The sequence below is a fragment of the Myotis yumanensis genome, unplaced genomic scaffold, assembly GCF_028538775.1.
Source record: "Myotis yumanensis isolate MYYU_CA2020_CCGP unplaced genomic scaffold, mMyoYum1.0.hap1 SCAF_2, whole genome shotgun sequence".
Classification (NCBI taxonomy): Eukaryota; Metazoa; Chordata; class Mammalia; order Chiroptera; family Vespertilionidae; genus Myotis; species Myotis yumanensis.
Genome location: NW_027223753.1, coordinates 171,930,897 through 171,946,355, shown reverse-complemented (window position 1 = coordinate 171,946,355; position 15,459 = coordinate 171,930,897). Strand labels below are relative to the sequence as shown.

The window sequence follows — 15,459 nt, the reverse complement described above, 5'->3', positions numbered from 1 at the left end:
AAACTTTTTACTTTGAAACAGAATGACAAAGCTAGTCATGATGTGTTGGAAAGCAGATTTGACATTCCCCTCCCTCCTTTCTCCCTCTCCAGGCCATGCCAACCCCCTCCCCCATCTCTAAGTCACCATACCCACTGGACACAGCAATTCCCTGGGTGGGAGAAAGAGTCTGTGTTAGTTTCTTCCTGGCACAAGATGTAAAAATAGCCAGGCAGGGAAGGAGCCTGGGGAGGGGCACTCAGGGACTTGTGTTTCTGAAACAACACTGTCCTGCTCCTCCTTCCCTGCATAAGCCTTGTTGTATCCACAGAGGTAATGGAGAACTAGGAAGTCAACAGTTGTGTGTGTGTGTGTGTGTGTGTGTGTGTGTGTGTGTGTGTGTCTGACAGGGGTACTCAGGAACTCAGGAGAGCCAGTAAGGAATGGATTTCTATGTGGTTTGGGAGAAAGAAAAATATTTTAGAGGGATAATTGCTTTGGTAGGTGAGAAATGGATTGATGAAAAGTTAAATTTCGGACACTTTGTTTTGTGTTATATCATGTAATTCCCCATCTAGCACTTCTCTGAAAGATCCCAATAAAATATAAATTATTTTTCAATGCCTTTTTAGATTTTGCTTCTTTTTGTTGTGGCTCTGTGTAATGAATGGCCATAAGGTGTCTAATCTTATCTCTTCTTCATAGTTACACAAATGGGCAGTGGCAGAAGTGAAGGGTTGCTTCCCAGTCTGGGTGAGCTATTCCTGCTACGTGTCCACAGGACAACCACCTGGCTCTGGGGTGATCTGAATGAGAGGAACCCATGCCACCATCTGTTGGAAAATATTGAACATATTCTTTCAAATTTGAGCAAATAGGAAAACAAACACAGATCACACCAAATCAAGCCAAGTTAAAATAAAAACCCAATCCAAATGCATGCTATAAAAACAAGCCACAGAAAAGCACAGGACTACTCTAAAGGTGTAAAGGAAGTACAAACTTAAAGAGGGCACTATAGGAATGGAAATCATGCTTTAAGAACATTCTTCCCTTCTTTTGACTCCAGCTGTTTCTTTCTTTCTGTGGCTCCCTTGTCTCTCTGAGTCTTTCTCTGTTCCACACACTTTCTCTCCTCTTTCATCCCCTCTAGGTGCCCGCCTTCCCCTTTTTTCCTTCCTGTTCATCTTACTTTTTCTATTTTCCCTTTGCCCCTTTAAGTTTATAGTCCCTACTAAGGATGACATGGTTGACATCTTTAAATCTTCCCCTCATTCTCTATCCCGTGTCATGGAGGGTGTATTAGGGTTGAAAGTTCCAAGTCCCCTCAGGCCCTGGGACTTCTGGGGAAGTTTCTCTTCCTTGCAGCTCCCTCCCTTTGACTTCATGTATGACATCCCATTCCCTTGGTTCCATGTTCACTTGTTGAAGATTGTTAAGGAAGGCAAGATGCACCAGGTGTGTGGCAGCAGTGATGTCCTGTGTAGTTTAAAGAGGCCCTTTAGAGTGAGTTTCCTGGAAACAGGTTCTGAGCTGGAGAGTTGCATGCAGAATTTACTGAAAAGCACTCTCAAGGGTTGCACCTGCAGGGAGGTGAAGACAGCAGAATTGGCCAGACAAGAAACTGTCATGCAATGTAGTTGCAACTAAGACTCAGCTGATACTATGGGGAGTTCTTCATAGAGATAGCCTGTCAGAGTTGTCCCAATTTGGTTGTGAAGGGAAATTCCCAGTGAGCCATCAGCACTCCTAGTATTCCCAGCTAAGGAATGAACCCATCTGCAGACAGGAGGAAATCAGGGTGGAGATCTGGCATAATATCAGGAGATGTACACAATATGGGTGTTCTATCTTCTCCCACACAATCATCTCTATCCTGCAGCCATAGTGATGAATGAGATAAAGGGAAATCGGACATGGGTTTGGCCTTCATACAAAGTATGAAGAGATAATGACCCAAATAATAAAGGAACAAGTAAAATATCAAGCAGGGGAGATATCCTCAGCAGAGAATCTAAGAAGGCTCCTTGGGGAGGCATCTTTGAACTGGGCATAAGATGAAGGCCAGTTTTGATATGTAGAGATGAGGGACAGGGCAACAAGAATATAGACAGAGGGAGACATTTGGAAGTACTTTAAAGTCTGTTCAGGTCTTCAAGTCCCAGAGCATTGTGATTAAAGAAGCCCTGATTTCCCAAAGTAAATGTCTTTTAAAGACTCAGGATAAAGTATAGAGTGAATCAAATGGAGTGGGACAGAAGTCCGAGGGATCTTATCCTGGAGGTGTTTTCATGTGTTAATACCTCGAAGATGGTAGGGAGCTGCAGGTGTGCAGGTGTTCCCTGGAGACCTCATGACTTCACCATTCTGTATTTAATTAAAGTTTAGTCACAGGCCATTTCGGAGGCTTGTGCCTTGAGATGAGGGCTGGGAAAGCTCTGAAGACTGTAATAGCTGCTGCCTTTAAGTATCTGAAGGGTGTTATAAAATGGGGTAGGGGTGTGGGTGGTATAACACTAAGTTAACATGGGTCCAGAAGACAAACCCAGGATCACTGTAGGAATGAAACAGGAAAATAGATGACTCAACTCATTGAAACAGTTTGATGAAAGACAGTGTTTGTCAAAATCAGGCAGGTTATGAAGTAGTGAGTTGACTGTAGGAGGAGATTTTCAAGAAAAAGTTAGAAATGTGGACAAGGGTAGAGAGAATGTTCTTTCTTTGGGATTGACAGTTGATCTATAATCTAGATTCTATATGAACTTTAAAGTCCACTCCAGCCCAGAGATGATATAATAATTACTAGATATACTCAACATTTACTATGTACCAAATACTATTTTAAGTACTCTACATATATTATCTCATTTATTTTGTTCACTTTATAGATAGGAAATCGAGACTTAGGGAGATTACATCATCAAGTCCATTGTCACACAGCCAGGAAGAGGTGAACCCAAGATTTGAATGCAGACAGACTGATTCCAGAATCCAATCTTCATCTCTCATAGAACTGGGGTGTCTGAACCTGTGCACAGCAGGCATGACACTGAGACAGTCAGTAGGAAGAGCCCAGGAGTAACAGTGATGGACTCTAACATGTTAGCAAATGTCCCCTCCACTTGATGAGTTAGTTAGTAATCTATAAAATGTCCACAGATACTATTACCCAAGGGATACATTACTGCCTCATACTTCAGAGCGGGAGTGAGATAATCAAGCCCTTGACAATCTCTAAGTGGTAGGTCACTTAGCATGTGGAGAGTAAGTTTGAAGATGTGTTTCTTTGTTTCTGTTGTGTGGTTAAGGGGGAACAAGAATATGTGATGTAGTTTTCCTATCTGAGTGGAGGTTCCTGAAAGAAGGAAGTTCAGCCCTGTTTCTTGGGCTCAGAGATCCATCCTCTCCTCCTATAAATCAGCCTGAGTTCCCAGACAAGAGCACTGAGCCCTTGTGGTTCTGGAAGACACAGCCCTGCCCTTAAGAAGCTTGTAAAATATTGGAATTGTTATCATATCACAGGTCACTCATACTCAAAATAACGTGGCAAGTGCACTAGAGGTACCAGAAAGCATTTGTAGTGGCCAAGCAGAGAGAGGGAACATTCTCACAAGGAACAGTGAGGGACTCTTCTCAATGTAGGCAGGATTGTACTTCATTCATTCAATGCCAACTTTCTTTGATACTGTACTCAACGTGTCAGTGAGTAAACCAGAGGAGGAACCTCACCTCTGAGAGTTCACCTTTTCTTGGGGGAAGACAGATAATCCTGTCATTACCTGGCACAGTGGTCAAGACAGTGGGCACTGTCATCATACTGTCCAGGTTCAAATCTCTCCTTTGCCAGCTGCCAAGTTGTTGAATCATTTTAAGGCTTATTTGAATTACCAATGAAAGGCAGAAAAACAAGATCTGCCTTATAAGGTTGGTGTGAAGATAAAATGTGAACCTTTAACAAGGTGCCTGCTTGGCATATAGTAAGTGCTCACTAAATGCTAGCAATTCTTATAAGTATGAGATGGAAAATGTGGGCTGCTACAGAGAACATAGTAACTCCCTGCCCCATCCCAGAATAGGGGCGTGAGCATGTCAGGTTGGGTAAAATGGTGCTCCGTGAAGATGGAAACAAGGTATTTCAAGTGGAAGAAGCAGCAAGAAGAAAGAAAGGTAGGATGCCAGGTCCTGTTCTGGGAAAAGAGAGTCATTGGCTAGGTGGGTTAAGAAAGGGTAAGAGCTATGCTTGGCAAGTTACACTGAAACCAACCACCATGCAGTGAGGAAGCCTAAACAGGTAAGTTGAGAGGCCCAAGTGGAGCTATACCATAATAGTGAATAAGGCATTCTGAAAGTCCATGAATGGCAGAAGTATAGTGGCGAGGAAGGCAAACCTATATCCATAGTAATTGTCTACTTCAGTGAGAACAAAGCTCTGCTCCCCACTGAACTGCATCCCTATCAAGGGTTTAGTGTTGATTTCTGCTAAAGACATTTGGATGAACACTCAGCAGTGGATTTAGAAAATACCCTATTTACCATTGTAATATTCTGTGGAGCATTGCTTCTGACCAGGAGCTCACCTATCCTATCTAATAATAGACAAACATGGTAATTAACCATACCTCCACTACACTTCCCATTGGCTAATCAGGGTGATATGCAAATTAACTGCCAACCAAGATTGTGGCCGGCAGCCACGCAGCTGAAGCGAACATGAGGCTTGGTTGCTCCAGTGATGGAGGAAGCCAAGGTTCTCCGCCTGCCACGGCTGGACTCTGAGCTGCACTCTAAGCAACAATGTTGCAATTACAGAAGCTAAACAAACCCCAGATACCTGCTTTCAGCCAGCCGGCCTCAGAGCTGGAGCCGCAACAAAGTTTCAATTACAGAAGGTAAATAAATCCCAGAATAAAAAGGAAAAAGAAAAAAAGGAGAGACTGGGAGCTTCAGTTGCAGGCTTTGCCCACCTAAAAAAAGCACTCAGCCCCTCATCCAGGCTGGCCAGGCACCCCAGTGGGGACCCCCACCCTGAAGGGGGTGCAGGCAGCCTGAAAACAGCCATCAGCCCCTCACCCAGGCTGGCCAGGCACCCAAGAGGTACCCCCACCCTGATCCGGGACACCATTCAGGGCAAACCAGCTGGCCCCTACCCTTGCACCAGGCCTCTATCCTATATAGTAAAAGGGTAATATACAAACTGACCCTAACAGCAGAAAGACTGGGAATGACTGGTCACTATGACACACACTGACCACAAGGGGGTAGACGTTCAATGTAGGAGCTGCCCTCTGGTGGTCAGTGAGCTCCCACATGGGGGAGCTCTGCTCAGCCACAAGCCAGGCTGATGGCTGCCAGTACAGTGGTGGTGGTGGGAGCCTCTCCTGCCTCCTCAGCAGCTTAGGCCTGCTCCCCACTGGCAAGTGGACATCCCCCGATGGCTGCCGGGCTGCCAGAAGGATGTCTGATTGCCAGCTTAGGCCCAATCACCTGGGGAGCAGGCTTCAGCCAGCAGATGGTCATCCCCCGCGGGGTCCCAGACTGTGAGAGGGCACAGGCCGGGGTGAGGGGCCTTCCCCCCCCCGCCCCCCGACCCGCCAAGTGCACGAATTTTTGTGCACCGGGCCTCTAGTACATATATATAAAAGACTAAGTGACCAAATGACTGAATGACCGAACTACGAGCACTGACCACCAGGGGGAAGACACTCAATGCAGGAGCTGCGCCCTGGTGGTCAGTGCAATCCCACAGCCAACTTCCTGTGGCTGACCAACCTCCTGAAGTCCCTCCTCCTGGCCGGCTAGCCTCCCCAGGACTCCACCCATGCATGAATTCGTGCACCAGGCCTCTAGTTTTAATATATTTTTATTGATTTCAGAGAGAAAGGGAGAGGGAGAGAGAGGTAGAAACATCAATGATGAGAGAGAATCCTTGATCTGTCTCCTGCATGTTCCCTACTTGGGATCGAGCCTGCAACCCGGGCAAATGCCCTTGACTGGAATCGAACCTGGGACCCTTCAGTCCATAGGCTGACACTCTATCCACTGAGCCAAACCAGCTAAGGCCAGGAGCTCATTTTAAAGCAAATTAAATCTGGCAATGAGCTCATTGTGTGGAACTGATTTGTCTCACCGTATCTCCTGTTACCCTGAAGCATCTGGCCTGGTTGAACAACAAGATGGCCTTTGGAAGACTGTGGTATAGTGCCATCTAGGTGATGGCACTATGCAGGGTTGGGTTAATGTTCTCCAGGATAAGCATATGCTATGAATTAGCAACCAAGATTTGGTGCTGCTTTTCCCAGCTCCAGGAATGAAGAGGTAGAAAAACTCTCTCAAAATTACCACTAAAATAAAGTAGTAATTTAAAAAAAAAATTGTTTTATTCTTTGCTTCCTATCCCCACAACTTTGAACTCTGCTGGTTTAGAGGTCTTGGTTCCCAAGGGAGGAATGTTTCCACCAGGGAAAAAAACAATGGTTCCATTAAAATGGAAGTTGAAACTACTACCTGGGCTCTTTGACCCCTAAACTAGTCGACCATGGAGAGCTGACTGCTCAGGCTCAGCAAGGGTGGGACATGTTGAGAAGGAAAATCCTCTGTTGTGGAATTGTTAGGCAAATTTAGGTTTTTGGTTCTCTGGGCACTGAGTGCCAGTAGAAACTTCTAGTCATTGACCCAACTCCCAAACATACTCCTCTCCCTTCCAAAACGTCCCTTATGGTTTTAGAATTGCACCTATTGAGAATCACTTTTCATTAGTGCATTATTTCGAGAGTGGCAATGTTAAAATGTTTAAAACATTTTGATAAGCAGTAATCTTACTAATAATAGACAAACATGTAAATTAACCATCCCTCCACTACGCTCACCAGCCAATCAGGACAGTATGCAAATTAACCCAACAAAGATGGCGGTTAATTTGCATACATAGGGGCAAAGCGTCGGAGCGAAGACTGAAGACTCCATCTGGAGCCTCAAAGACTGAAGGCTCCAGCTGGAGTGAAGGCCTGGGTCCCGGGTGCCAGAGGAAAACCGGTGCTGGCAGCCAGGGGAAGGAAAGGCCTATTGCACAAATCTCTTTGTGCAACGGGTCTCTAGTAAAATAATAAGCTTTATAAAATATTTCTTATTGAGCCAAACAACAAATTAGAGACATGGTTTCCTTTCTTTAGGTTTTTTTTTTTTTTACCACTTTATTTTCTAGTTGGAATTTAGTTTTAAACCATTTTGTGAATTTAATAGCATGAGCTTTAAATTGGTAAAGGTGAGGCCATTGATATCTATCTAGACTGGCAATCTCAAAATTGTACATTTCAGGGCATCAGAGTTTATTTAATAGAGAGCAAGTTGCAATATTATAGGATTATTTGTCTTGATAGAAATATTATTTTATTAGATAAAACATTCTGCTATATAGAAGGATGCATTACATTGGCCTCTGCATAGCAAGCTCAGGTTCTAAATTAAACTTAATTTGTGCCAATGGGGATTGCATCAGCTGGTTGCACACACACATGCACACACACAACTCTGGCGATTCTTACTTTCTGTGTTCTTATTTTTCATCATAATGTTTATTGTAGCAACAGATGCAAAATACTTCTAGAGAATTTGTTCCTGGTGCTGGGTAATACACTCTGTCTCCAGGACAAGTTCTATAAGTTTCTATCAGCTTCACATACTTTCTGGGAATGTCCTCAGCCTCTATTATCACCATGGCCCATGGCTGCAACCTGAGACTCTCCCATCATACTTCTGAGGCTGGTTAAGTCACTTTACTTCCCTTGGTTTTGACTGCCTTAATTCAGAGGCAAGAATACTGACATGAAGGATAAAAAATTTAATGAATTTAAATCCTTTCCAGTGTTAGTGTTCAGTGGCTCTGATTTTTTTTTTTTAAAAAATATGTTTTTATTGATTTCAGAGAGAGGAAGGGAAATGGGAGAGAGATAGAAACATGGAAGAGAAAGAATCATTGATTGGCTGTCTCCTACATACCCCCTACTGAGGATTGAGCCCAAAACCTGGACATGTGTCCTGACCAGGAATAGAACTGGAAACATCCTGGTGCATGGGATGACACCCAACCAACTGAGCCACATCAGCCAGTGGTTCTGATTTAATTTCTGTCTGACTTACTGTGTCCAGTATAAAGCTAGTAAAGTGACACTTCTCCACTTTTTAACTATGTAGCAGCCTCCAAGGAGATAGACCCTGACTCGAGGCACTGCCTACAATGCTGCATTAGAAGCTGCCCTCCATCCAGTGGCTTCCATCTTACCTCCTGCCCTCCAAGGATTCCAGTTTCTAAGTATAAAGCTCTTTCAATCCACATATGGCCATAGTCAGAGGGGACCTCAGCGTTACCATCCATTCTAATTTTTCATTGAACAGTTGGACAAACTGAGGCCAAGAGAAATGACTTGCTGAAGGTCATTGAGCCAGTCAGTAGCAGAGCTGAAATATATATTTATTAGAGGCCCAGGGCATGAAATTTGTGCACTTGGGGGGGGGGGTCCCTCAGCCTGGCCTGTGCCCTCCGGGAGCCCTTGAGGGATGTCTGACTTCCACAGAGGTGGGAGAGACTCCCACCACCGCTGCTGCATTCACCAGCAGTGAGCCTGGCTTCTGGCTGAGTGGTGCTCCCCCTGTGGGAGCACACTGACCACCAAGGGACAGCTCCTGCATTGAGCATCTGCCCCCTGGTGGTCAGTGCACATCATAGCGACTGGTCATTCTGCTGTTTGGTCAATTTGCATATTAGCCTTTTATTATATAGGATGTCTCCTGACTTCCAGTTCAGTGCTCTTTCTTCTGAACCAGGGCACCTGCCATCAAATGATTACAGCTTCACAGGAATTGTGCACCTAGAGATGGCTTTATGCACTATATTTTCTTTGGTAAGATTTCATGTTGAATTTTTCTTTCAGCTCTGAAATATTTACTCTGGACATCAGGAATCTGTGGACCTGTTGCTCCATAGGTTCTGCAGCAGAGGTGGTCTCTGTAGTAGGAACAGGGAGCCTGGCTGGTCAAATACACCTCATCCTCTTCCTGGGGGCTGTGACCTCAGTGTGGCCTAGTGAACCATTTGCTGAACGAATATCAATTTCAATTCTCAGAGTATGAAATGACAATATCGAGCTGATGAGAAAGTAGGAAGACATTTATTTAGAAAACTAGAAGCCCATTGCACAAAGATTTGCGCAATAGACCTTCCTTCCTCTGGCTGCCGGCACCGGTTTTCCTCAGGCACCCGGGACCCAGGCCTTTGGTCCGGCTGCAGCGGAGAAGCCAAGCCTCTTCAGTCTTCAGTCTTCAGTCCAGCCGAAGCCTTCAGTCTTCGCTCCTTGCCTGCATATGCAAATTAACCACCATCTTTGTTGGGTTAATTTGCATACTCATTGATTGGCTGGTGGGTATAGCAGAGTGACACCAATTTGCATGTTTCTCTTTTATTAGTGTAGATGTTTTTATTTTTTTATGTTTTGTTTATTTATTTTTTTAAATACAGTGGGGCCTTGACTTGTGAGTGTCCCGACTAACAAGTTTTTCGAGATAAGAGCCGTCTCTTGGCCGATTTTTTGCTTTGAGTTGTGAGCTAAAATTCGGGTTACGAGCCAGCTTCAGATACCCCATCGCTAGTTGGCGCAGCGAACGTCACAGTGAACTCCACAACATCAGCCCAGCATCACATGTCTCACTTGTTCACTTTTTGAAGTGACATACGAGTAATTTGAGTTACGAGCTCTGTCACGGAACGAATTAAACTCATAAGTCAAGGCCCCACTGTATATTTTATTGATTTTTTTCCAGAGAGGAAGGGAGAAGGATAGAGAGTTAGAAACATTGATGAGAGAGAAACATCAATCAGCTGCCTCCTGCACACCTCCTACTGGGAATGTGCCCGCAACCAAGGTACATGCCCTCAACAGGAATTGAACCTGGGACCCTTCAGTCATCAGGCCAACGCTCTATCCACTGAGCCAAACCAGTCAGGGCAGTGTAGATGTTTTTAGATTCCATGCGGGCAGTGTAGTGATTAAGCTGGGGCTTTGAAGACAGTCATGTAGGTTCAAATCCCAGTTCCATTAACTATTAGCTGTGGAATTTTAGGCAAGTTATCTAACCTCTCTGCTTAACTTACATATGTGCAAAATGGAGCTGCAACTGTTATTACCTAATTATAGAGGTTACTGGGATAAAATAAATTAATATGTATTATGCACTCAGGACAATGACTGACACCTAGTAAGGACTGTATGTTGCTGTTACTACACAGATTTAAAATATATTCACCTAAAACACCAACAAATGGTTTGCCAGAATGAAATAATACACATTACATATATTAGCATATCAAGATATAAGGGAATTATAAAAAAAACAAAACAAAAAACTCCCCCCTCCCCAAAATATCCCCCAGGCAAGTGATTCCAGAACTCCTGCTTTTAATCACTATAGTTAACACTTCCTAATTACCCATTGCTAAGATGAATAAGCTGAGGATAAAATAAAGGACATCAAGGAGTCAAGCATTCATACAAAGGTAGGGCGAGCACTTGGAAGATGATCTTTAGTACCAGATGGGAGATTAAACCCCCCTTTTTTTATCACTAAACTTCAGGACCTAAGGGCTGTCCATAGTCATACTGTTTGAAGAGCCTGCTCAGATTCTTCTAGCCACACAAAGCTTTTGCAGAGAGTAAAGGGATGTGTTTTTCAGCTGCAAGAAGCATTGTTTCTGATGCCTGGAATGCAGGTCCATGAGCTTCATCAGTAAGTTTTATACAAATAGGTAGCAAGAGTGTAATTGTGAGAGATTAATAAAATGTATGCCCAAATAGAGGACTGGCTAGACAAATTATGCTCAATCACATAACAGAACATAGGTAGCCTACAAGATAGAATATTATTAAGGACCTAGAAAAATACTCATGATATATTGTTATTTAAAAAATAGATCACAATGTGGTATGTGGTATGTAGAATGTGTGTATATGTATTATATACACATACATGCATACACACATACATGTACAGAAAATGGAAGGCAAGGTGTATACACTGAGTGGCCAGATTATTATGACAGGCCAGATTATTATGACCACCCCATCAGTACAATGAAGTGAATTAGTTATGCAAATAATAATAATAATAAAACCTTGAGAGTATTTGCTTAGGAAGTTTTTATTTTTGGAAGTGTCAATGAAGTACTGATGGTGTGGTTATAATAATCTGGCTAGTCATAATAATCTGGCCACTGAGTGTATATCATAATGTTAATGGTGATAATCTTGAGTATGGGTATTAGGAAGAGTCTAACTTTTGCCTTATTTTATCTTTATTTTCCAATTTTTCTAGAATAAACCTGTATGACTTTTATAAAGGAAAAAATAATTTATTGGAAACTAGCAGGAGAGGCACCTATAGAAAAGGCTGCTTTTTCCGTGGATATTGTGTTCCTCTTCTATAGTGAAGTTGCAAATCCTCTTTTCTGCTCCGCCCCGCTGATGCAATGGCTCCCACCTTTGTGCACAGAGCTGCTCTTGTAAATGGTGTCATAGCACAGATCCTATTGCATTCTGGTTAGTGGGTACATACTCAGTTACAACCACCTGGCAGAGAGCCTGGCACCTGGGTATGTTTGAAATTAATAAATTAGTAAATTTGTAGGGGCTTAATTACTTGGATTTGGATAGGAGCTCTACCATGTATAAGCTAGGTGAGTCCCAGGCTCCCGATCTGTACAGCAGCAATAAAAACTGTGTGTCAAGAAGCCTCCACTAGTTTTTGTAAATGGCAAAGTCTTCGTCACAAGATGGGTGGAGGTACAGAGAGAGTTTATTATTATTGCTGCATCTATTAACAGGTTTAATCTTCTCACCCCTTATTTCTCTTAGGCTCCCTAAGGCATCATGGTTACCATAGCAGCCAGATGCTGATGATGTCTCCAGGGACAGTAAGGTGAAGCTGAGCTAGCTTCCAGGTCCTCATCTCCGCATGCCCTTCGCAGGCCAGAGTGAGATGCTCTGAAGCTCAGCCTCCTTTCAGGACCCCCATTCTATCTTGGGTGGCTTAGACACACAAACCCTGCATTCGCAGCCTCAGGGCTCTGAAACATCCATCCAGAGACTTACTTCTCCCCAAGCTCTATCTCTGGGGCCCTGCCGGGTTGCCTTGGAAACAGGTTCCATTGCGGACAAAGGAGGGAGCCAGGTCCTGCTTCCTCTGGTCCTGTAGATGAGGATTTTTAGACCGTGGAGACTGCGCTGCCCTACCCTGCACCTGCCCTCACTCTCCGTGTTCTCACTCAGGTGCAGCTTGCCCTCCCTCACCACTGACGAGACCATGTGTAAAAGTGTGACCACAGGTGAATGGAAGAAAGCCTTCTATGAGAAGATGGAGGTGGCAAAGCCGGCTGACAGCTGGGACCTCATTATAGACCCCAACCTCAAGCACAATGTGCTGGCCCCTGGCTGGAAGCAGTACCTGGAATTGCATGCCTCTGGCAGGTGAGTAGTCTAGTAAGTAAGGGCCCTGCAGGCAGCCACTGGGGCACCTTCCAATAGAGACAGAGATATGGAGAAGCCAGGCGCTAAGTAAGAGTCAGTCTCACTCTTGGGTCCATGTAGACTGGAGGCAGAAAAAGAGTCCCTAACTGGGAGTTGAGATACCTGAATTTGTTTCCCACTCTTTCACTGAGCACTTGTGTAACCTTTCTCCTCCAAGCCCAAGTTTCCCCTTCTTGAAAAGAGGTGAAATATATTCATTAGTTCTAAACTCTGACATTTTACATGCTTTTGGATATAATCTGAAATGGTTAAGAGGAGGAGGGCTGAGGTCTATTGGGGGTACTGGGCCAGTTCCATTTCAATCTCTTTAATTCAGCTTGACTTAATATAAAATACCGAACACAAGAAGTGTGTAGAAACTGGGTCTACTCTTAGCTCCGTGGCCCTTGAAGCAACTCAATTTCCATCTTGGACCTCACTTTCCCATTTGCAAAAGGAGGGGTTAGCCTAGATTCTTGTCTTGTGCTTCCTGGACCAGCAGCATCAAAATCACATGGAACCTGTTAAAGATGAAGAACTTGCACCCCATTCTAGATCTACTGAATCAGAATCTTCATTTCAATAAAGGCCCCTTGGTATGTGCAATAATATCTGGGATCCCTTTCCATCACTCTTGTCCATGGGTCTATTATTTAAAAACTTATCTTTGGGACATAAGACAGGGAGGCTAAGTGGGCAGCCTGAGGGTCAGAAGCAAGGCCTTCCTTCCTGGCCTGGTTCAGTCTATTTAATTCAATTCAAGAAACTTCCACTGGGCACCTGCCATGTGCTGGGTACTGGCTCTGTGTCTAACTAGCTACATGTATGTGGATTGCTTTCTTATTCTCTCTGCCTCAGAATAAGACAAAGGGTTAATTGGGTGATTTCTAAGGTCTTGACATTTTCTAATCCAGGTTTTGTAGTCTAGTCTGAGAGAGGGGAAAGAGTCCTCAAAGATATGAGTAAAAGATAAGAGATGAAACTGAAAAGGTGAAGCTCCTCAATTGGCTGACAGAAGGGGTGCAAACAGCTGGATATTTGCTGGGGGCACAAGAGGCTGGACACTTCCTAGCAAGGCCCAGGAGCTTCTCCAAGACTGGGAAGGCTTGTGGGGCTAAGTGGAGAGGGTTGTGACTCCTCCAGACAGGCTGGTGACCTGTGATCCCAGCAGGCCCCAGCGTGCACATTCTGGGCCTGGATTGCCTGCACTTCCAGGCCTTGGGATGCATTAATCCTGTCTTTGGCTGGGGGCTGAGAGGTGATAATAGTATCATTTTCTCCTGACTTAGGTCTAGCCTTTTCACAGTCAATGTTGACAGGTAAGAATGTGCAGATAGAACAAGTGATTCCTATACGATGCAGTGTATCTCTGAACATCTAGTGCCCTTGCATGTTTTACAGAGGAGAAAAGATGCCCAGAGCCAAAGGCCCAAGGGCAAGGCCTGAGGGCATTGAGATGGAGGGAGCTGAGGCCTCCAAAAAGCACCACAGAGGTGGGCCTGGGTGACTGGCAGAGCGTTGCTGGGTGCCAGGTGAATCCAAGGAGCGTGCTCTGGGCCTAGCAGCGCACACAAAGGGGCAGGCTGGGGAGCCACTGGGGAAAGCTAATGAACCCAAGGGACCGCAAACACAATGCCTCCATGCTCTACCTACTGACCCTCACCGGCTTCCTGCGGCTGTTTCCACTGTTTCCATTCTTTTCTCTTCCTACCTCTCCCCCATCCCCGCAGGTTCCACTGCTCCTGGTGCTGGCATACCTGGCAGTCGCCCCACGTGGTCATCCTCTTCCACATGTACCTGGACCGGGCCCAGCGAGCAGGCTCGGTGCGCATGCGCGTCTTCAAGCAGCTGTGCTACGAGTGCGGCACGGCACATCTGGACGAGTCCAGCATGCTGGAGGAGAACATCGAAAGCCTGGTGGACAACCTCATCACTAGCCTGCGTGAGCAGTGCTACGGGGAGCGCGGTGGCCACTACCGCATCCACGTGGCCAGCCGCCAAGACAACAGGAGACACCGCAGTGAGTTCTGCGAGGCCTGCCAGGAGGGCATCGTGCACTGGAAGCCCAGCCAGAAGCTGCTGGAGGAGGAGGCGACCATCTACACTTTCAAGCCAGCACCCAGCCCCTCGAAACCGCAAGCTGAGATGGGTTCTGGCTCCAATTTCTGCTCTATTCCCTGGTGCTTGTTTTGGGCCACGGTCCTGCTGCTGATCATTTACCTGCAGTTCTCCTTCCGGAGCTCAGTCTAAGATTCCCTTGGTGGGTGCCAGGGAACTCTAGGGACCCAAGGCCAGGGGGCCAGCTGGCTAGTGGGAGGGGTGCAGAGAGACCTGGGTTGGGAGTGGAGTTAAGATCTAGCACTGGTGCTGCCACTGACTCAGAGGGTTCCCTGGACAGCTCACACAACTTTTCCATGTATAATATCATGGGTTTGGGCTAGATCATTGGTTTTTCAAAATGAAACCCAGGGCCCCAAATTTCTGCATAGGTGCCTCAGGGACTTTTGGATTTGGAAGGTAGATTTATGTCTGGGTCATCCTGGTCAAACCTTGCATCCTCCTCCTCCTCCTGTTGCTTTAATCAGAACAGCTTCATCTTGGAGTTCCATTAAAAAATCTATACTAATAAAAGAGTAATATGTTAATCAGACCAGGAGATCTTCCTGGACACCTTCTGGACGTCTTTCCAGACAAAGCTGGGGGCTTGGTCAGCCTGAAAACCGCCCCCAAACGACCGTCAGCCTCTTGCCCAGGCTGGCCACTCCCCCCAGTGGGGACCCCCACCCTGATGGGGGCAGGGCTAGCCTGCAAACTGCCCCAGCCCCTTGCCCAGGCCAGCTCCGCTCCCAAGGCAACCCCCACCCTGATCTGGGACTCCCTTCAGGGCACACCAGCCAGCCCCCACCCGTGCACCAGGCCTCTATCTATA

At 45.6% G+C, this 15,459-nt stretch overlaps 1 protein-coding gene across 1 annotated transcript; it reads left to right on the top strand.

The window, feature by feature from the left end:
• The first annotated feature begins 12,219 nt into the window (after positions 1-12,219).
• RTP1 (receptor transporter protein 1) lies at positions 12,220-14,780 on the top strand. The gene is made up of 2 exons (XM_070403604.1): positions 12,220-12,491; positions 14,261-14,780. Exons 1-2 carry the CDS (start codon positions 12,220-12,222, stop codon positions 14,778-14,780), a joined length of 792 nt encoding a protein of 263 aa, XP_070259705.1.
• Positions 14,781-15,459: the final 679 nt, after the last annotated feature.

What these genes read in the sequence shown, in the direction of transcription:
- RTP1 (XM_070403604.1), top strand. Translation starts at nt 12,220, where the DNA reads ATGAGGATTTTTAGACCGTGGAGACTGCGCTGCCCTACCCTGCACCTG. An exon ending in GAATTGCATGCCTCTGGCAG is followed by an intron (nt 12,492 to 14,260) that starts GTGAGTAGTCTA and finishes CCATCCCCGCAG; the next exon opens with GTTCCACTGCTCCTGGTGCT.